Source organism: Pipistrellus kuhlii, unplaced genomic scaffold (genome assembly GCF_014108245.1).
Source record: "Pipistrellus kuhlii isolate mPipKuh1 unplaced genomic scaffold, mPipKuh1.p scaffold_m20_p_18, whole genome shotgun sequence".
NCBI lineage: Eukaryota > Metazoa > Chordata > Mammalia > Chiroptera > Vespertilionidae > Pipistrellus > Pipistrellus kuhlii.
The window spans coordinates 7,225,845-7,244,652 of record NW_023425493.1 but is presented as its reverse complement, the minus strand read 5'-3'; the positions used below and the strand labels follow the sequence as shown (position 1 = coordinate 7,244,652).

The following is an 18,808-nucleotide window of genomic DNA, read 5'->3' as shown; positions in this document are numbered from 1 at the left end:
ACATACACTACACATCACACTACACACTACACATAACACTACACACCACACTACACGCTATACTACACATCACACTACACACTACACATCACACACTACACACTACACATACACTACACACCACACTACACACTACACATCACAGTACATATCACACAACACACTATACATCACACTACACACTACATTACACATCACACTACACACTACATTACACGTCAACTACACTACACATCACACTACACACTATACTACACATCACACCACACACTACACACCACACTGCACGCTGCGGTCTCTGAGAGTGGAGGGCTCCCTCTGGGCGTGTCTGTGTTTACCCTCTGCCCCTGGAGGCCAGTGAAGTCTGCGCTGGCCCCGTCCTGCATCTCCTGCTTCCAGTTGTGATCCAGAGTCACAGACTCAGCTTCCGCCTCGCAGGGGGTCACCTGTGTGCGCATGTTGCCTTTAATGAGTCTGGGAGGCGGGGGTTAAGCCTTCCCCTGAAGACACAGATGCCCCGTTTCCCCTCTCGGCCCCTCCCACCAAGCGCACTGGGGCCCTAAGTCTAGCTGCTTCCCTCCACCTCTCTGCCCTCCCCACCACCCTTCTCTCCACACGCCCTGCCTTTTCTCCCTCCCCTCAGGCTCTCAGCCTCCCCCGGGTTCTGCAGGCAGACATTCTCCCCAGGGTCAAGGCTCTGTGTGGGGCGCTGCAGGTCCTGCCACTCCTGCAGACTTTGGACCCTTCCGGGGTGTAGGAGAGCCCGGGGCAGGCAGCACGCCCAACAGCACTGTCATCTGCAGGGCCCACGGGCGTGGGGGACGGCCACCCCACCCCCAGGTGCGTACCTGCTCGGGACACAGTGCGATGGCTCCAGGATGCAGCGTGGATGAGCTTGTCTGTCTGTGAATCCTCGGGTCAGGGCAGCCAGGGAGCAACTGCTTTCCTTGTCTGCTTCTCTTCTTCCTTGTCCCTGGCCCCCCCACCCCCCACCCCCACCCCTCTGCCCCTCTCTCCTTACCCCGTGGCTGGCCGCTCTCTCCCCCCAGCCGGGGCCTGAGTGTCACTCCGCCCTCCTCTGCAGGAGCCAACCCGCTGGCCTCTGGGCGGCCAGCCCATAAAGCTGCCTGCGGAGCTCCTGCTGTGGCTTGTCGCCCCTGACCGTGCCTCCAACCCGACTTAGGGACACCTGCTTTCCGCTTCCAGAAAAGTCTGGAGAAAGTGGACGTGGGGCGGATTCGGGACTGGTGCAGCTCTCCGAGCCTTCTTGTCCTTCCCAAAGCCTCGCCCTGCACAGCTCCATCCCTTCTTTCCTCCCTGACACCTCCTTCTCTTCACGCCCAGGCTCCCCCTCCTGCCTGGGATCCGCATCTCTCCCTTATGCTCCTTCCTTCTTCTCTCTATCCCTGTCCTCTTCACGATTCCACCTACTGGAGCCTCCCCACCTCCCACCCTGCCCTTCTTTCTCTCCATCGAACTCCAGGTCAACTCTAAACTTCTCCTCGCACCCCACCCTCCACCCGCCCCTCTCCTGGACCTCTCCCCTCCCTCCCTCCCAGAGAACTTCCACCATGGATTCTGGGCCGCGCTGGGCTGCCAACCCCGTTCCCGGGGGCACCCTCTCTGCCCCCAATGCCACCACCCCCTGGCTGGGCCGGGATGAGGAGCTGGCCAAGGTGGAGATCGGCGTCCTGGCCGCGGTCCTGGTGCTGGCCACGGGGGGCAACCTGGCCGTGCTGCTGACCCTGGGCCGGCAGGGCCGCCAGCGCGCCCGCATGCACCTGTTCGTGCGGCACCTGGCCCTCAGCGACCTGGGCGTGGCGCTCTTCCAGGTGCTGCCCCAGCTGCTGTGGGACATCACCTACCGCTTCCGGGGCCCCGACCTCGTCTGCCGGGCCGTCAAGTACCTGCAGGCGCTCAGCATGTTCGCCTCCACCTACATGCTGCTGGCCATGACCCTGGACCGCTACCTGGCCGTGTGCCACCCCCTGCGCAGCCTCCAGCAGCCCAGCCAGTCCGCCTGCCCGCTCCTCGCCGCCCCCTGGCTGCTGGCCGCCGTCCTCAGCCTCCCTCAGGTCTTCATCTTCTCTCTGCGGGAAGTGGCCCAGGGCTCGGGGGTGCTGGACTGCTGGGCGGACTTCGGCGTCCCGTGGGGGCCGCGGGCTTACATCACCTGGACCGCCTTGGCCATCTTCCTCGTGCCCGTGGCCGTGCTCACCGCCTGCTACAGCCTCATCTGCTACGAGATCTGCAAGAACCTGAGGGGCAAGACGCAGACCTGGCGGGCGGAAGGCGGGGGCTGCGGGGCGACTCGGGACAGGGCCTCGCCTCCTGGCCCGGCGGCCGCCGCCAGGGGCCTGCCCTCTCGGGTCAGCAGCATCAGCACCATCTCCCGGGCCAAGATCAGGACCGTGAAGATGACCTTCATCATCGTGCTGGCCTACATCGCCTGCTGGGCGCCCTTCTTCAGCGTCCAGATGTGGACCGTGTGGGACACGAACGCCCCCAATGAAGGCAAGTGGGGGTGTGGTCGGGGTGTGGGGGGTGGGGCAGGTGGGGAAGAGCAGGGAAGGGCGAGCGGGAGGATTAGGACAGGGCTACGTGCCTCCCAGCGGGTCCTTTTTCCTGCTGGCCTGCGGTGCCCACCACCATGACCTGCCCCTCCATCCCATGTCCGTGTAGAGTGATTTTCTACTGAGCATGTGCCTCTCTGCGCAAGGAGGGCAGCCGAGTGTTACCTTGTAAGCAATGTGCTCCCTCGGGAAAATGGAAGCCCTTTGGGGCCCTTTTAGCTGGGCTGAGACCCGTTTCTTTAAACTAGCTCTCCAGTACACCCAGTTTGCCCCCACAGCTCACTGGGCCCCTGGCTTCCTGTTTGTCCCTGAGTCTGTGTGAGAGGCGCCCTGTCTCCTCGCCCCTGCCCCCACTGTCAGCTGAGTTTTTGTCAGCAGGTGCCTATGACAGAATGAGGGGGACTGACCCTGAGAGGTCAAGGGCAGAATCCAGAAGTCAGTGTGCACCCATATCTCTGACATAAATGAGGATGGGGGAGGGACTGGTGGTACCCGGACTTGGCCTAAAATCATGGCTATTTTCCCTGCATGTTCTACAACAGTTGCCTTATCCTAGGTCTGCGTCCATTAGAAAATGTAAGGTCTAGGTTTGGAACAAAGACAGTGTCTCCTGTTTGGGCTGGTCCTTCTTCCTCTGAGGTCAACTCGGAGCAAACCCTGTAGTTAAGAAAAGTCAGGGAGGCAAAGACCCTGCAGTTGGGAGTCCCGGGTTCAAGTCTCAGCTGTGCTCCTCCCTAAGGAAAGGACCCCTGTGAGTCCCTTCTCCGTTTTAGCTCAGTTTCCCCCTCCGCTTAGTGAGGCCTGGACTCTCTCCCAGGTCCCTCCCCGATGTCTGTCTAAGGCTTCTCGGCGTCTCTCTTGGCAGATTCAACCAACGTGGCTTTCACCATCTCCATGCTTCTGGGCAACCTCAGCAGCTGCTGCAACCCCTGGATCTACATGGGCTTCAACAGCCACCTGTGGCCGCACCCCCTCCGCCACCTGGCCTGCTGGGGGGGTCCCCGGCCCCCGATGCGCAGGCGGCTCTCCCACGGCAGCTTCTCCAGCCGCCGCACCACGCTGCTGCTGACCCGCTCCAGCTGCCCGCCCACCCTCAGCCTCAGCCCCGGCCTCGGGGGGAGGCCTGGGCCCGAGGGGCCACGGAAGGGCTCGGAGCAGGTGGACGGGGAAGGCATCACGGAGATGGACATCTTTTAGAGAACACCCCCTTGGAGCCCGGCCCTGCCTGTGGGCCTATAGGAGGGTGTCGGCTCATCTCAGCACTGAGGGTAAATGCTGGGAGGGTCAGGGCTGAAGTCAGGGGGGCCCAGTGAGAGGCAGTGAGAAAAGGCCAGAGGGCTACCCTGGGTGTCCTGCCTACCCTCACTTGCTCCCAATCTCACTTCCAATGCTGGGAGTGAGGGAGAATCAAACCGTCTGCTCCCCGATCCTGCCCTATTCGCAGGCTGTCTGGGGGACACACCCACATGGTAGGTGTGGGGCCCAGATCTGGGGCAGACCTGAGACAGCCCCCCGCCCCTGGGGCTCCACAGGTGGCTGCGACTCAGAGGCTGGTCTCCTACTTGGCTGCTTGTCCCCAGCCTCACCTGACCAGCACGCCAGCCCAACCAGGAGAGGAGAGAAGCGGGAAAACGACCAGGAAGACCCCCTATTTGGAGCTTGGATTTTTAAATTTTTTTTTTTATATATATATTTTATTGATTTTGTACAGAGAGGAAGGGAGAGAGATAGAGAGTTAGAAACATCGATGAGAGAGAGTCATCGATCAGTTGCCTCTTGCACACCCCCTACTGGGGATATGCCCGCAACCAAGGTACATGCCCTTGACCGGAATCGAACCCGGGTCCCTTCAGTCCCCAAGCCGATGCTCTATCCATTGAGCTAAACCGGTCCCGGCTGGATTTTTAAATTTTAAAAAAAATGTTATTTTTTTTGTAGAGGGAGGATTGTTTAATGAAGAAAAAGGAGTGGGTCTGAGGGCTTCACCTGCTATGCCCATGTGTCCACTGGAGAGAGAGATAATATTTAGAACAGCACCAGGCACTCTGCAAGTTCAAGTTCCTTTTCTCCCCGCCCCCACCCCCTTAATAGGATGGGGGGAAGTGTTGTGTATTTGCAGTGGCATTATCCACTGAGGCTGAGTGTGAGAAAAAGACGGGGTGGTGAGGAGGACATGAAAATGGTCATGATAAAATTAAGATGGAGGAAGCCTCAGAGGCAGCAGAGAGGGTTGCTCTGCCCCCTGCTCCCAGCGCGTCCGGACAGCCCTTTCCTCTGGGCTGCCCGGAGGAGACGTCCTTTGAGGAAGTGTGATGGGTCATGGCTCTGGATTTACTCAAGGCTCCTCAGAGCTCCCATGGGAATCTATACGTGCTGAGCTCAAGCAGGAGCCCCGGATTTAACACTCGTCTCTGCCTTCCCCTAACCATACGATCTTGGACAAGTGACCTCTCTGGGCCTCATTCTCCTCTCCTGTAGAACAGAGATGTACTCTAACGTCTTTCTCAGCTCTGACCTTTCCTGACTTTGCAAGAATGGAAATGGCATTACGATGGAGAAACACAAGGCTCTAACCAAGAAGAATCGTTGGATTTTCGTGACAACGACGTTTATATTCTGACTCAGCTCTGGAGACTGTGGTCCTTCCGTGGCCATTCTGTCCATTGCTGGCCTCCATTCTGTGATGCTGGTGCTGGGAGAGACAGCAGAGTGAGCGGGTAGAATCTGGGGCTTTGCCCTGAGTTTCCTCCGGTGGGATTTATCATATGTCATGGGGTAGCTTTCCTGCGCTCATTCTGATTCTAATCCCAGAGATGGCCTTGGAGGTAGAAAGAGCATCAGCTAAAAAGTCAGAGAAGTGGGTCCTGGTCCCATCACCATGCCGACCACTGATGACCATCATAGGTGAAATGCTTGCCCTCTCAGTTGGGGGGGGGGGGGTCAGATAGGACTGTAGATGGATAGGAGGTGGGCCTCTGTTGGAAGCAAAGGAGGTTCTGTGCTGTCTGAGTCAATCTCATTTTTTTAAAATTGATTTTCGGATAGAGAGAGAGAAACTGATGTGAGACATTGATCAGTTGCCTCCTATACACATCTCAACTCGGGATCAAACCCACAACCTAAAGATGTGCCCTGCCTTGGGAATGAAGCCCACAGCATTTGGGTGTATGGATGATGTGCCAACCAACGGAACCGCTGAACAGGGCTGGGTGAATCTCAGTTTCAGTAGCTAACTCCAGAAGGCGAACTTTGTGAAATACAGTACAACAGTCCCTTAGAAGTCGTTAGGGAGCAGCGCAGAAGATGGCAGGAGTGGGGTAATAGGTTGACTGTCAGGGTTTCTCAGGGTGACTTTTTATGTTGTTTGGTACAGGCCAATAATTCTCCAGATGCACTCTGTATATAAATAGGTCTTTTAAGAGACTATAAACTCAGCCTAGGCTACAGCAGCTCACTCCTGGGTCAGCAACCCATAAATGTAGTTGAAATTCACCAATAAAATCCCTTAGCAACCAGGAAATGTCTAGGCATCTTTGTTTTCTAGCAACAATGATAGAAGTATAGGCAAATTAAAGTAAAATTTTTATCTCCTTGAGCAGGGCATGGGCAAGGGGAAGGTTGAGGGGTGGGGAGCCATGTTCCTGGAGCCCCATCATCCAGTTTACTAGTGAGAAGAAACAAGAGTGCAATTTTCCTTGGCACCACACAGTGGCAGTGTGGAGCTAAAAGTGGGTTTGAAACAGTAATGACCTTGGGGTAGGCTGGGAAAGTCACCAGCCTCCCAGCTCTAAAGCCATAGGAACTTTCCCTAAAGTTCTAGAGTCTTGGGCTCTCATTTGACCCAATTCTCCTGAGGTACCTGGACACATGCTTCTTTCTCGCGAAGCTCAGGGAGGATGTATTTGGCAAGGAAGGGCAAAGAGCAAGAGGTGAAAGACTGAGTGTAGAAATTCCTGTCCGAAAGAGGGAGTATTTAAGGGAGCCCAAAACAAAACAAAACAAAACAATCAACCCAGATAAGATGGAGTTACTATAATGTGTTTGGTTTAGAGGCTGGGGGCTTGGTGTAGAAGGCCTCTTGAGAGCCTGTCTCCTCCCCCCCCCCCCCCCCAAACCTATTCTAATTCCAAGAGCAAAAAACCCACTGATGTTGGGCATAAAATACCTCCTCATCCTATTGGGTCTTGCTGGCCAATAAGATAGGGTCCCTCATGGAATTCTGCTGAAGTTCTAAGGTGGGCATTTGGGTCCTTTCTCCTTTAGAATAAGAATGTATTGAAGACAGCTGGACTTTATTCTGGTACACTGTTTATTCCCAGTTCATTATTATCATGTAACCAACCATCACCAGGTTGCCAGTAGCAAGTCAGTTTCTCTGTATCTTCTTATAAGATAGATTTGGAGAGATTCTCATCCAGTTCTCGCCCACAGAGGAACCCTGAGTGAGTGGGGCAGCATGACTGTTCCCTGGAGGTGCCGATGACATACCACATGGGAGAAGGTGACCATTCACATTTAGGCAGCCAATCTTTAAGCTCCCAGGAGAATCCTAAGCAAAAGGCCACTTTATTTCTGGCAACATGACTAGCAATGACTTTGAGGAGCAGTTCAAGTTGTTAGCTTTCTCCAGCTTCTTGGCCCAAACTCCTTAGCACATGAAACGAGCCCTTCTCTCTACTTACCGGGGCATCTGAGGAGTCATCTGCACCATCGACAGTCAGCCAAGCCTCTGTCAGTCACTTGGAGCCACTTTCAACTTGCTTTTTCAACAACACTCCCCAAGAATGCCTGCCCTTTATAAGCAATCAGGGTGGGTGCTAATATTAACTCCATGATATATGTATTGGCTCTAACATGTCATACTTTTGAAGCCAATCTTAGCAGAGTTCAATACAGACTTTAATCATATTGTCGGTGACATTCAGGCCTCTGTTCTCTTTGACAACAACTCCCTGATCCAAACCTCCCCACTATCTCTGAGCCCAGGCACGGACATTACCCCATGCAGTTCAGAGAGCCTGCATCCGGTCAGGCCTGTCCCCTTTTCTTCTGCCTCTTCTCCCATCAGTAGATTTCTACCTTTTTTTTTTTTTAATATGTTTTTATTGATTTTAGAGAGGGAAAGAGAGATAGAAACATCCATGATGATAAAGAATAATTGATCGGCTGCCTCCTGCACATCCTCCACTGGCCTGTGCAACCCAGGCCTGTGCCCTCGACCAGAATCAAACCTGGACCCTTCAGTCTGCAGGCTGACGCTCTATCCACTGAGCCAAACCAGCGAGGGCCCACCCTTCTTTCTAAGCTGAGTTCAGAAGCACCTCTCTGAGGGCTGTTTTCTCTGATTAGGTCCACCTAATCCTAACACTCCTGCACCGACTTTGCCTGACATTGATAGGCTCTGGTTGCACTGCTCTGTTAATTCCCCTCTGCCACATGTTATTTTGCACATGTTCCTGCCTGTTGTCATAACTAGGTCATGCATGCTGGGACCCCACCCGCACAGCTGCTCAGCCTTCATTTTACACATGCTCCTCCCCACCCCCACGGCCTGTCCATGTTCTGCAGAAAGCAGGCACTCGATCTGCGCAACTGTGTGAGTGTGCGGCTGCCGCATCCCCTCTCCTGGCGTGGGAATGGTCTAGGCCGTGTCCCCGTGCACTCTCTTTTGGTTGCATTGTACATGCCTGAACCTCTTCAGTTCTCTGTTGTTTTGTTTGTTTTGTGTATGTGTTTTCTTTTCGAAAGCTATCAATAGAGGTGCAGTTTCGCTTCTGGATGCACAGAAAGTGTTGTTGTCAGTGTTTATTCCTCATTCTGCCCCTCTAATCAACAGAATCTCCTTTTCTCCATTAAGAAAAGCTTTCTAGGGAGCTATCTCCATCCATCCGGCTGCCTAACAAAATGCCACAGGCTGGGTGGCTTGTAAACAACAGGAATTTGTTTCTCACAGTTTTCGAGGCTGGAAATCCAACATTAGGGTGTCAGCATGGTTGGTGAGGGCCCTCTCTAGGCTGTGGACTGCTCATGGTATCTTATAAGACAGAAGGGCTGCCAAGCCAGTTTGGCTCAATGGATAGAGTCAGCCTGTGGACTAAAGGACCTCAGGTTCAATTCTGATCAAGGGCACATGCAAGGGTTGTGGGCTTGATTCCCAGTAGGGGGTGTGCAGGAGGCAGCCAATCAGTGGTTCTCTCCCATCATTGATGTTTCTATCTCTCTCTCCCTCTCCCTTTCTCTCTGAAAACATTATGCATATACAGAAGGGATTAGGGAGTTCTGTGGGATCTCTTTTATAAGAGCACTAATTTCATTCAGAAGGGCATCACCCTCATGACCTAATCACCTCCCAAAGGCCCCTCCTCCTAATGCCATCACCGTGGAGGTTAGGATTTCTACATATGAATTCAGCGGGGTTGGGGGAGGGGGCAGAAACATTGAAATCTAGCCGGAAAGAGCAACAGGCTAAGGTGAAGGGACATATAGATCAGCCATAGAAACCAAGGCAGAACCATTTCTTCAGTTTCTTGGGGGAAAAGGGTCTAGGAAAGCCACCTACTGCTCCAGAACCAGGGCTAGAAAGTCATTTTCAGCCAGCAGAGGGAGCAAGTTCATAAATCATCTCTAAGATCTGAATGCCACTCATCTGGAGTTTAAATTTGGCTAAGAGTACTATTCCTAGGGTTTCCACTTTGGCAGATGTTTAGCTATGGTGAACATGTTAAAAAAAAAAAATCTGTCTTAATTAACTGTTGGAGAAAGTATATTGTATATTCCTCTAGTCACTGCTTACTGCATGCAATCAATTTTAAGTTTTTTTTTTAAAGTTAATTCTCTGAGGTTTCCTAGGACTAGGGTATCTGCAAACAATGACAAATTTCACCCTACTTTCCAATAGGTAAAGCCCTTATTTTTGTCAAGTGTTTAATTGAACTGCCTAGAACTTCTAGAATGATTTTTAGATAATGAAGGAAATAGGTTTGTGGGCACTTTTACTTTGTTCATGATCTAATATGACTATGTCTAGGACCTTACAGTTAAATATCACGCATCTACCAATTTCAGATACGCTATTCTTTTTTTTAAAATATTTTTTATTGACTTTTTTACAGAGAGGAAGAGAGAGGGATAGAAAGCTAGAAACATCGAAGAGAGAGAAACATCAATCAGCTGCCTCCTGCACACTCTCCACCGGGGATGTGCCGGCAAGCCAGGTACATGCCCTTGACTGGAATCAAACCTGGGACCTTTCAGTCTGCAGGCTGATGCTCTATCCACTGAGCCAAACCGGTTTCAGCAGATAAGCTATTCTTAATCCAGTTAAGGAAGTGTCCTTTTGTTCCTAACATGAAATTACGCTCAGGTCCTGTCCCTAGTCCTGGCCTGTGATCAGCGCCATCTTCCGCGGCTGCCAGCAGCCGGCCCAGCCACCCATCGCCTCCCACCCTCAGTTCCCCATTTGCCATCAGGCGGTTGGAGCCTGCTGGCCAGGCAGTGAGACCCAGAGGTCGGCCATTCCACCTGATAGCCAGCCCTGCCCTCTGCCACTGGTCACCCTCTGAGTGTGGGGCGAATGGCAGGCAAGAGCCTTGGCCTGGCACCACCCGAATCTGCCACTGCCCACCCCTGGTTCCCCATACCCCATCAGGTGACCAGACCCTATCCACTGGAAGAAGGGACTAAGAGCTTGGCCAGCAGGCCCCAATCCGGCGATCAAGGCCTGCAGGCTGGGGGCAGCTGCTGCATTGAGCATCTGCCCCCTGCTGGTCAGTGTGCATTATTGCAACCTGGCATTCTGCTGTTTGGTGAATTTGCATATTACCCTTTTATTATATAGGATTATTATATAGGATTGGTTAAAAAGGAAACAACAAACCAGGAATGGATATTGGACTTTATTAGGTTAAATTTAGAAAGTTTTTCTTGTAGTAACAGATTGTGATGCTGGTTGATGCAGTATTTGTCATCTTTCGTTCATAAGAAACAGTGAGTCCAAAGGTTGAGCGATAGTGGGCTTTCCAAGTGGACTATTTAAAGTTCTGAGGGCAAAGCGGGATTACTCAGCAGCACAGCTCTGAGACAGGGACACGCCTGGCTGGGCAAGAGGAAAAGAGGAACAGTGGCCGCCATTTTATTTAAAAAATCTCTTAAGGAAGTTGTTCACTGCCAATAATGAAATAGCTCAAAGGTTAATTTAATTGTAAGGCTGCCAAACAGGACTCTACGACAGCTGATTAAAATCTTCAGAAACAATTTTCTATGGAGACTTCCCCACTTTCCGTACTGATCTGCTTCAGTGAGCTCAGACTCAACCTGGAAGATCTTCCTAACTTCCCATCTGAGCTTTCCTTGCTGAGATACAGCCCATTTCTTCTCCCAAGCTTTGTTAAGAAAACACACACACACACACACACACACACACACAAACACAAAAAACCAGGAAGCAATTCCCTACAAAATAAGTACGAGAATGTGTAGAGAACTTGACTCCACTTAGAAAGGCAGATCCTAGGAGTCACATGGCCACTTGGGAGTACTCCACGGGCTCAGAGGCAGCAGGGTTCACAAAAGTCCAGAGATTGTGCTTGTGGCTTTTGGGGTTGATATTGACATAATCTGTCATGTCCTCGATGTCCTCATAGTCCAGGGCAGATTCGTTATCTAGTCCTCCTGTGGCTGGAAAGACCACCTGTGTGTAATTCACCTTCTTGGCGGCCTTGAGGAAAAAGAGCGGAGAAGGCTAGGTCAAGATTCCTCCCATGAAACAGCGTAGGTGCCCGTCAGCAGATGATTGGATCAGAAAACTATGGTGCATCTACACAACTATGCTGTCATAAAAAGAAGGAATTCTCACCATTCTCAGAAACCAGGATGGAATTGGAGAACATCATGCTAAGTGAAATAAGCCAATCAATGAAAGAAAATACCACATGATCTCACTCATTTATGGATAATAAAGAAAATTATAAACTGTTGAACAAAAAGATAGATACAGAGACGGTAAAGCATCAAACAGACTGTCAAATTACAGCAGGATGGTTAGGGAGAGGTGGGGGAGATAAGAGGTCAACCAAAAGACTTGTGTGCATGCATATAAGCATAACCAATGGACACAAAACTCTGGGGGGTGAAGGCATGTATGGGAGTGGGGTGGAGGGGGAAATGATAAGATATGTATACATATAATACCTTAATAAAAAATGAAAAGAAAAAGAAAGATTCCTCCCATGTCTGGAGGAGGTAGGACCCCAGGACCAAACTCTCACTCAGAGGCTTGCCCCAGGCTGGATGAGAAGGAGCCTGGGTCCCAGGCAGTCACAGCTGAGAGTAGGGTCAGGGCAGTGAGGAAGATTGCCAATGCCTTCGTTCCTCCTGTCTGCAGGGGATGCATGGGTTTAAGGGAGAAAAATGTAGAGAATCAATTCAAATGAGGTCAGCACTCGGAGCCGTGGACCAGTGACTGGGGTATGGGGAGAAGGAGGCTTCCCATGAGCACTATCATTTAAAACAAAACAAAACAAAACAGGTGGTGAGCCTGATTTCAGAGAGAGAAGGGAGAGGGAGAAAGAAATATAAACATCAATGATGAGAGAGAAGCATTCATTGGCTGCCTTCTGTATGCCCCCTACTAGGGATCCAGCCTATAACCCAGGCATGTGCCCAGACCAGGCATCTAACCTCGACCTCCTGGTACATGGGTCCATACTCCACCACTGAGCCACACTGGCTGGGCAGCACTTCCGTTTTTACAGCCCACTCGGACCCACTTGGATCCAAGTGGGCGAGGGGCTGTGAGTGAATGCCTAATCACCCTCTCCTGAGGATGCTGCGGGGACTCACAAAGCCCCTCCCTTCTTGCTCCCATCTCGGTATCCGGGTGGCCTGAGTTCTTAGACCCCATATGCCTATGGAGGGCTGGGATGGCTGGGAGGGTCCATTACCTGGCAGGGGGGAGGCGAGCGGCCGGTGCTGTCCGAGGTGTCGGAGCTCTCTGAGGATGTGTTGCAGTTATCTAGGGAGAAATAGAAAACGTCTTCTAAAGAAGGCTGGAGAGGAAAGGACAAAGATTGTGGAAGGGAGGATGGGAGAAAAACAGAGGCAGAGCCAGCATTGCAAAGAGGAGTGAGGAAGAGAGATAAAGAGCTCCCAAAAGGGGAAGTGGGTAGAGAAAGAGAAGGGATGGTAGACAGAACCTCTGCAGGGGTCCTCAAACTTTTTAAAGTGGGGGCCAGATCATGGTCCCTCAGAGAGCTGGAAGGCCGGACTATATGAACTACTAATTCCTACTGTAACACCTTGGCTGCGCTCACTGCCCAAAAAACCTGGCGGGCAGGATCAGACTCCTCTGCAGGCCGCATGTGGCCCGCGGGCCGTAGTTTGAAGACGCCTGCACCAGGAAGATGGCCTGGAGTCCAGGTGCTGCTGTTTGTCCAGAAGCTAATGGGCTTGCTTGTGCTGGGGTGCAGTAGACAGGGACACGCTGAGACCGTGTGCCCCCAGCAAACAGCTCTGGCCTCAGAAGTCATGGGCACAGGTTCTGGTCTAACCTGTCCCTAACTCCAGGCAGGTCACATCCTTTTTTGTGCCCTGGTTTTGTCCCCCCTAAACCAAGAGGATTGGACGGTGATCTCTGACCTCCCTGGCATCTAAAGGGCCTCTGAATCTGGCCAGGTTCTGGTGCAGCTTTAGGGTCAGGGGTCATGACAGCTGAGGCCAGTGCCTGAAACTCTGAGTGGCATCTTCTGGCCCCCATGTGCCCTGAGGCCTTAGCTCCATGCTAGGGAGCCTGACAACCAGATCTCTCCAGCTCAGAGGATCACAGTGGAAGGAGGGAGGAAACCCAAATCAGTCAAGAGATGAACCAATGGGAAAAAGTATGGCCAACTCCGGAGGGTGCTCCTCCAGGGGTCATTGTTATGCTGCAGAGCAACCATTTCCACTGTGTCAACAGGGATTGGTGGGCCTCCTGAGCCCTGAGATTGAAAGCAAGAGGGTGGTGAGCCTGTTGGTCCACTCGCCAGGGGCAGACATGCATTTGAACCATCAGCAATACTCATGTTTACTGAAGTACCCGGACACCCATGAGGATCTAAGACGGAGCCCCTGGGAGTACAGCGGAGTCAGCTTCTGGGACCAGCCAATGACACTGGCCAGACGGCAGGATGCATAGCATCAGCCACAGCTGGACGCAGACAGAGTCCGTCAGAATCCTGGCTCTACCACTAAGTGGCCAGGTGGAAGAAAAGATGCCTTGGTATTGCAAAGACAGGAGCAGAAACAGCCCCCAAGCCCCCTCTGCAGTGGTTCACACGTGACCAGACCTGGCAAAGAGCTTAAACCCACACACACCCAACAAGGCCTGCCCCACTGATGGGGTGAATGACTTTCTGGAAAAGATAGGGTAGCGAGGCTTCTACTGGGGTGGGTGGGAGGAATCCGGGCTGGGTTTGGGTGGCAGGGGAGGCTCTCCGGCTGTCTAGACAGAGCACAGTACGCTTTATGACCATGTTTCCCCAGCTCCGTCACTCACTCCTGTAACGGGGCTCCCACGCAGGGGTGCTCCTCTCTGCCTCGGGCTCCTTCGTCTCCTTCATCTCCTTCGTCTCCTGTGCAGCAGGGGAGCGGTGGCGGGCAGGGCTGGGCTTGGGGGCCCAGAGCCTGGATCTTCTGAGTAACTGTTCATTCTCTTTGGCTAGAGGGAACAAAGTGAAAGCTTCCTGGGGCAGGCACTCCTATTTCTGAGCAGCACTCTCCTTAGGGCAAACGAGCAGAAGAACTTTTCAAATCTCAGCCCCCTCCACTGCAACAGCCATCATCTCACTTGGAGAAAAAGCCGAAGTCCCAACCTTGAAGGCTCTCTGTGGCCTCATGCTTTCTTCCTTTCTGACCTCACCTCCTTCTCTCACGCTGTCTCCTCAACTGCAGCCACCCAGCCTCTGCTCCCGCTGTGATGTGTCAAACACTCTCCTGTCTCAGGGCCTTTACAGGTGCAGGTCACTTCCTCACTTCCCTCAAGTTTATAATTAAACTAGAGGCCCAGTGCATGAATTTCATGCACTGGGGGTAGGGGTCCGTCAGCCTAGTCTGTGCCTCTTGCAGTCCAGGAGCCCTTGCGGGATATCTGACTGCTGGCTTAGGCCTGCTCCTAGCACTGCTGCGGAGGTAGGAGAGTCTCCCACCACCGTTGCAGTGCTCCCCAGCCATGAGCCTGGCTTCTGGCTGAATGGAGCTCCCCCTGTGGGAGTGCACTGACCACCAGGGGGCAGCTCCTGCATTGAGTGTCTGCCCCCTGGTAGTCAGCGCACATCATAGCGACACATCATTCTGCAGTTCCGTCAATTTGCATATTAATCTTTTATTATATAGGATAGGATATCGGCATCTCAGGGATGCTGGCCACCACTCAATTTATATCCCTCATCTTGCTTTTTTTCCCCCCTAGCATTTTCCATAATTCAACCCATGTATTTTACTTATTTGTTATTTTTTTGTCTGTCCCGCTAAGGAATGTAAGTTACCTAAAGGCAGGGATTTTTTTGTTTGTTTATTTCCTGTTGTATTGAATGAATAAATGAATGAATTAAAATGAATGAATGAATGAATGAATGAATGAATGAACAGAGGGATGGATGGATGAATGGATGAAGAGAATTCTCATCTTCCTTTACTGGAAAAACCTTCATGACTTTATCCTGCCCAATCTCCTGCCTTAGCCAAAGAAAGTTTTATTTTTCCCAATTGTAATGTCTTCCCAGGACACAGCTTCTCTACTCTCTATTGTGAAGCAGTTCAAGGATTGAAGGTGATCTCTCAGTCTAACCTAACCACACTGCCTTCTGTAGCAATTCAAAGCCATTTCTTCACGTTCAGTCCTTTGTGGTGATGAAGAAAACAAGTTAGGCCCAGGCTCATGAGGCCACCCTCACAAGCATTACAGAAGCCTGTCTCTAGGCAGAAGGTTCAGGTAGTGGAAGGACTTTGGGCCGTGATTCTCAACCAGAAACAGGTTGGGTCTGAGTGGGGACTACCCAGTCAGGATGAGGGGCCATTTGACCAGTGAATCCTCAAGGTTTTCAAGTGATGCTCAGGGACACCCAAGGGAGTTGGCCTTGCTGCTGGCTGGGGAACGGTCCCCGGGGGTCAACTAGGAGGGGAGGGGACGCTGAGCCAGTTACCCATGTGTCTGCTGAGCAGGTAGTAGATGGCTGCGAGGAGGCAGGCCTGCAAGACCAGGGACACCATTGCGATCACTAAGCCATGCCAGAGCTTCATGTCACTGTTGGGAAAGGAGAGGGCTCAGCGTAAGAAGTGACAGAGATGCCAATGCAGCTGCAAACCCATCTCCGCCCGGAGCCAGAGGCAGCCCCCTGGTGTGGCTGTGTGTCTGCTCTCTGGACAGCAAGGCCTGGGAAGCCAGCTATAGCAGTTAGCCTGGTGGGACCTCACTCACTCTGTCAGCATGGCCAGCTTTCTGCGGGGCGGCCTGGGGTTGGGAGTGGGGCTCAGGCACTTCCCAGTGCAGCAGGAGGAGACTTGAGAGAAGCCACCTTGGATACCTCGTGTCTAAGTAGTGGCACCACAGCAGGCCCGTCAGGAGACCTGCAGGAGGGAAGGCAGCTCTGGTCAGGACTCCTGGCCTCACGTGAACCCAGGTCTCCGGGGCAAGTCAGCTGCTGGGGGCCATTGGTGCTCCTCTCCTGGAGCTCCGAGAGACCGTGCACGGAATGAAAACCGCAGGACTCAGATGCTGCAAAGAAAACACAGGGATGCTCGAGATAAAGGAAGAGGGGGTTTTTCAGGAAAAACAATGATCGTGAAGGATTTGGTGACTTGATTGAAAAAGGGCACAGATATGTCTTAGTGCAGATACTTATTTCTCAAGCAAATTTCAGTACCGGACTGAGTTCTGGGGCAGCTGCAAAAGGAAGACTGGACTTGAGCAGGAGAGGTAGGCCAGAATGTCTGCAAAATCAACAGCGTTCCACTTTTAAGGCGCTCTTTAGTATTTTAAATATATATCTTTTTATTGATTTCAGAGAGAGGAAGAGAGAAGGAGAGAGGGATAGAAACATTGATGATGAGAGAGAATCATTGATTGGCTGCCTCTTGCATGCTCCACACTGGGCATTGATCCCGAAACCCAGGCATATGCTCTGACTGGGAAACAAACCATAACCTCCTGGGATACAGGTTGATGCCCAAACACTGAGCCAGCCAGGCCAGGCTCTAATGCTTTGGTATTGATTTACTTCCTGTTGAAGGTCTCATTTGTCCTTAATCACAGAAATTCTCCTTCTCCCATCAAAGTGGGTGGCCAGGAAGATACCAGGGTTGGGTTCTGATACCACACTCAAAGTTTAAATTTTTTAAGTTTCCTCTTATCTTTTATTTATTAAAAATTAAACAATCTATACTAATAAAAGGGTAATATGCAAATTGGTCAGGGCACCCTCACAGTAATGACTAAACAGCAGGCTGCATGGAGTGACTAGGCCAGCAGGGGGGTTAGTGAGGGACGAATCAACGACCGAACAGCTGGCTGCATGAGGCAAACAGGCCAGCAGAGGGGGATAGTAAGGGGCAACCAGGCTGGCAGAGGGGACAGTTGGCAGAAACTAGGCTGGCAGGGGGGGCTGTGAGGGGTGACCAGTCTGGCAGGGGGGGAAGTTAGGGGAGATCAGGCAGGCAGGTGAGCAGTTAGGAGCCAGGGGTCCCGGATTGTGAGAGGTTACAGGCTGGGCTAAGGGGACCCACCCCAATGCATGAATTTTGTGCACTGGGCCTCTAGTGAATAGATATTTTCATTACATATATATATATATATATATATATATATATATATATATATATATCTTAAAAACATGGGATCATACTAATTAGCAGCTTTTTCTCTTCACTTAATGCATTATAAATATGTTTTGAGATGAGAAAAAATGCCATTAAAAAGCTCAGTTGAGGCCCACAGACCAAAGCTAGTGCCTAGGCTATTTTGTTTGATTTAGGGACACATACTCTTTAGCCCCTGGCTGAACCCTGAGGGCATTTGAGTTTGCCATCCTTGACTTTTATAGAATCATTTTAAAGTCCTACTAGTCTGCTTTGTCAGTGTTTCTTTTTTTTTTTCTTCTAATATATTTTATTGATTTTTTACAGAGAGGAAGGGAGAGAGATAGAGAGCCATAAATGTCAATGAGAGAGTAACATCGACCAGCTGCCTCTTGCACACTCCCCACCTGGGATGTGCCTGCAACCAAGGTACATGCCTTTGACCGGAATCGAACCCGGGACCTTTCAGTCTGCAGACCGACTCTCTACCATTGAGCCAAACTGTTTTTGGCTTTGTCAGTGTTTCTTAGTGGCCTCTGATGTTTGGAGCCAGACAGTGCCTCATTGCCTGGAGCTGCTTTGCACACAGCTGGGCATTTAGCATCTCGAGAGCCCACCAATGTGACAGGTCAGTGCAGCTACCACAATGACCCAATATGGCCCCACATGTTTCCAAATTCCCCCTTGAGGCAGGCACTGCTGCCCCCAGTTGAGAATCACTGCATTAAACAAATGTTCCATTATTTTAGACCCAAGACTTTATTTAGCTCCTTATATGATACAAAACTAGATTGCCTCGACTTCACAGCTTCGTCTCAATATATATGAGCATCTTGCTAGCCAAATGGCGCAGTCTCTGTGTCAGGATACAGCATGAGAGTCAAACAGGATGAAATAGGGATCCAGGTTTGTTCCCTCTAGATGTGAATTGCTGAACTTTTCAGAGGCTCAGTTTCTGTGCCTGTAATATGGGGAGAAGGATAGTATCTGGGTGGGCTTGTTGAGTGATGCTGTTCGTAAAGAACTTTCTTTTTTTTTAAAAAAAAAATATATATTTGTATTGATTTCAGAGAAGAAGGAAGCGGGAGAGAGAGATAGAAACATCAATGATGAGAGAGAACCATTGATTGGCTGCTGAGCCCACAACCTGGTCATATGCCTCTGACCGGAATCAAACCTGGGACCCTTCAGTCCGCAGGCCACACTCTATCCACCGAGCCAAACCGGCCAGGGTGGAACTTTCTACAATGCCAGGCATGTGGAAAACACTCAATAATTATTAGGTATTTTTCAACCTAAAACCCTCACCACAATGGCAGCTAGTGTAGAGCTGTTTAAATTGGGTTGGTCTATTTCAGGAACTTTAGGTATTCATTTTGAGTACTTTGGAGATAAGGTCCAGGACAGGA

General features: G+C 51.4%; 2 protein-coding genes across 3 annotated transcripts; one reads left to right on the top strand and one right to left on the bottom strand.

The window, feature by feature from the left end:
* The first annotated feature begins 1,569 nt into the window (after positions 1 to 1,569).
* On the top strand, positions 1,570 to 3,770 carry AVPR1B (arginine vasopressin receptor 1B). The gene is made up of 2 exons (XM_036442937.2): positions 1,570 to 2,514; positions 3,439 to 3,770. The coding sequence occupies exons 1-2, from the start codon at positions 1,572 to 1,574 to the stop codon at positions 3,768 to 3,770; spliced, it is 1,275 nt and encodes a 424-aa protein (XP_036298830.1). The 5' UTR covers positions 1,570 to 1,571.
* Positions 3,771 to 10,461: 6,691 nt separating this feature from the next.
* On the bottom strand, positions 10,462 to 16,478 carry RHEX (regulator of hemoglobinization and erythroid cell expansion). Of its 2 annotated transcripts, none has more exons than XM_036442322.2 (5): positions 16,024 to 16,457; positions 15,749 to 15,849; positions 14,104 to 14,265; positions 12,515 to 12,585; positions 10,462 to 11,289 (listed from the first exon to the last, which is right to left on the bottom strand). In XM_036442322.2, the coding sequence occupies exons 1-5, from the start codon at positions 16,032 to 16,034 to the stop codon at positions 11,089 to 11,091; spliced, it is 546 nt and encodes a 181-aa protein (XP_036298215.1). In that variant the 5' UTR covers positions 16,035 to 16,457; the 3' UTR covers positions 10,462 to 11,088. The 2 variants fall into 2 exon arrangements, with proteins under 2 accessions (XP_036298215.1, XP_036298216.1); XM_036442323.2 differs by lacking the exon at positions 10,462 to 11,289 and adding an exon at positions 11,796 to 11,949 and having other exon boundaries at positions 16,024 to 16,478.
* Positions 16,479 to 18,808: the final 2,330 nt, after the last annotated feature.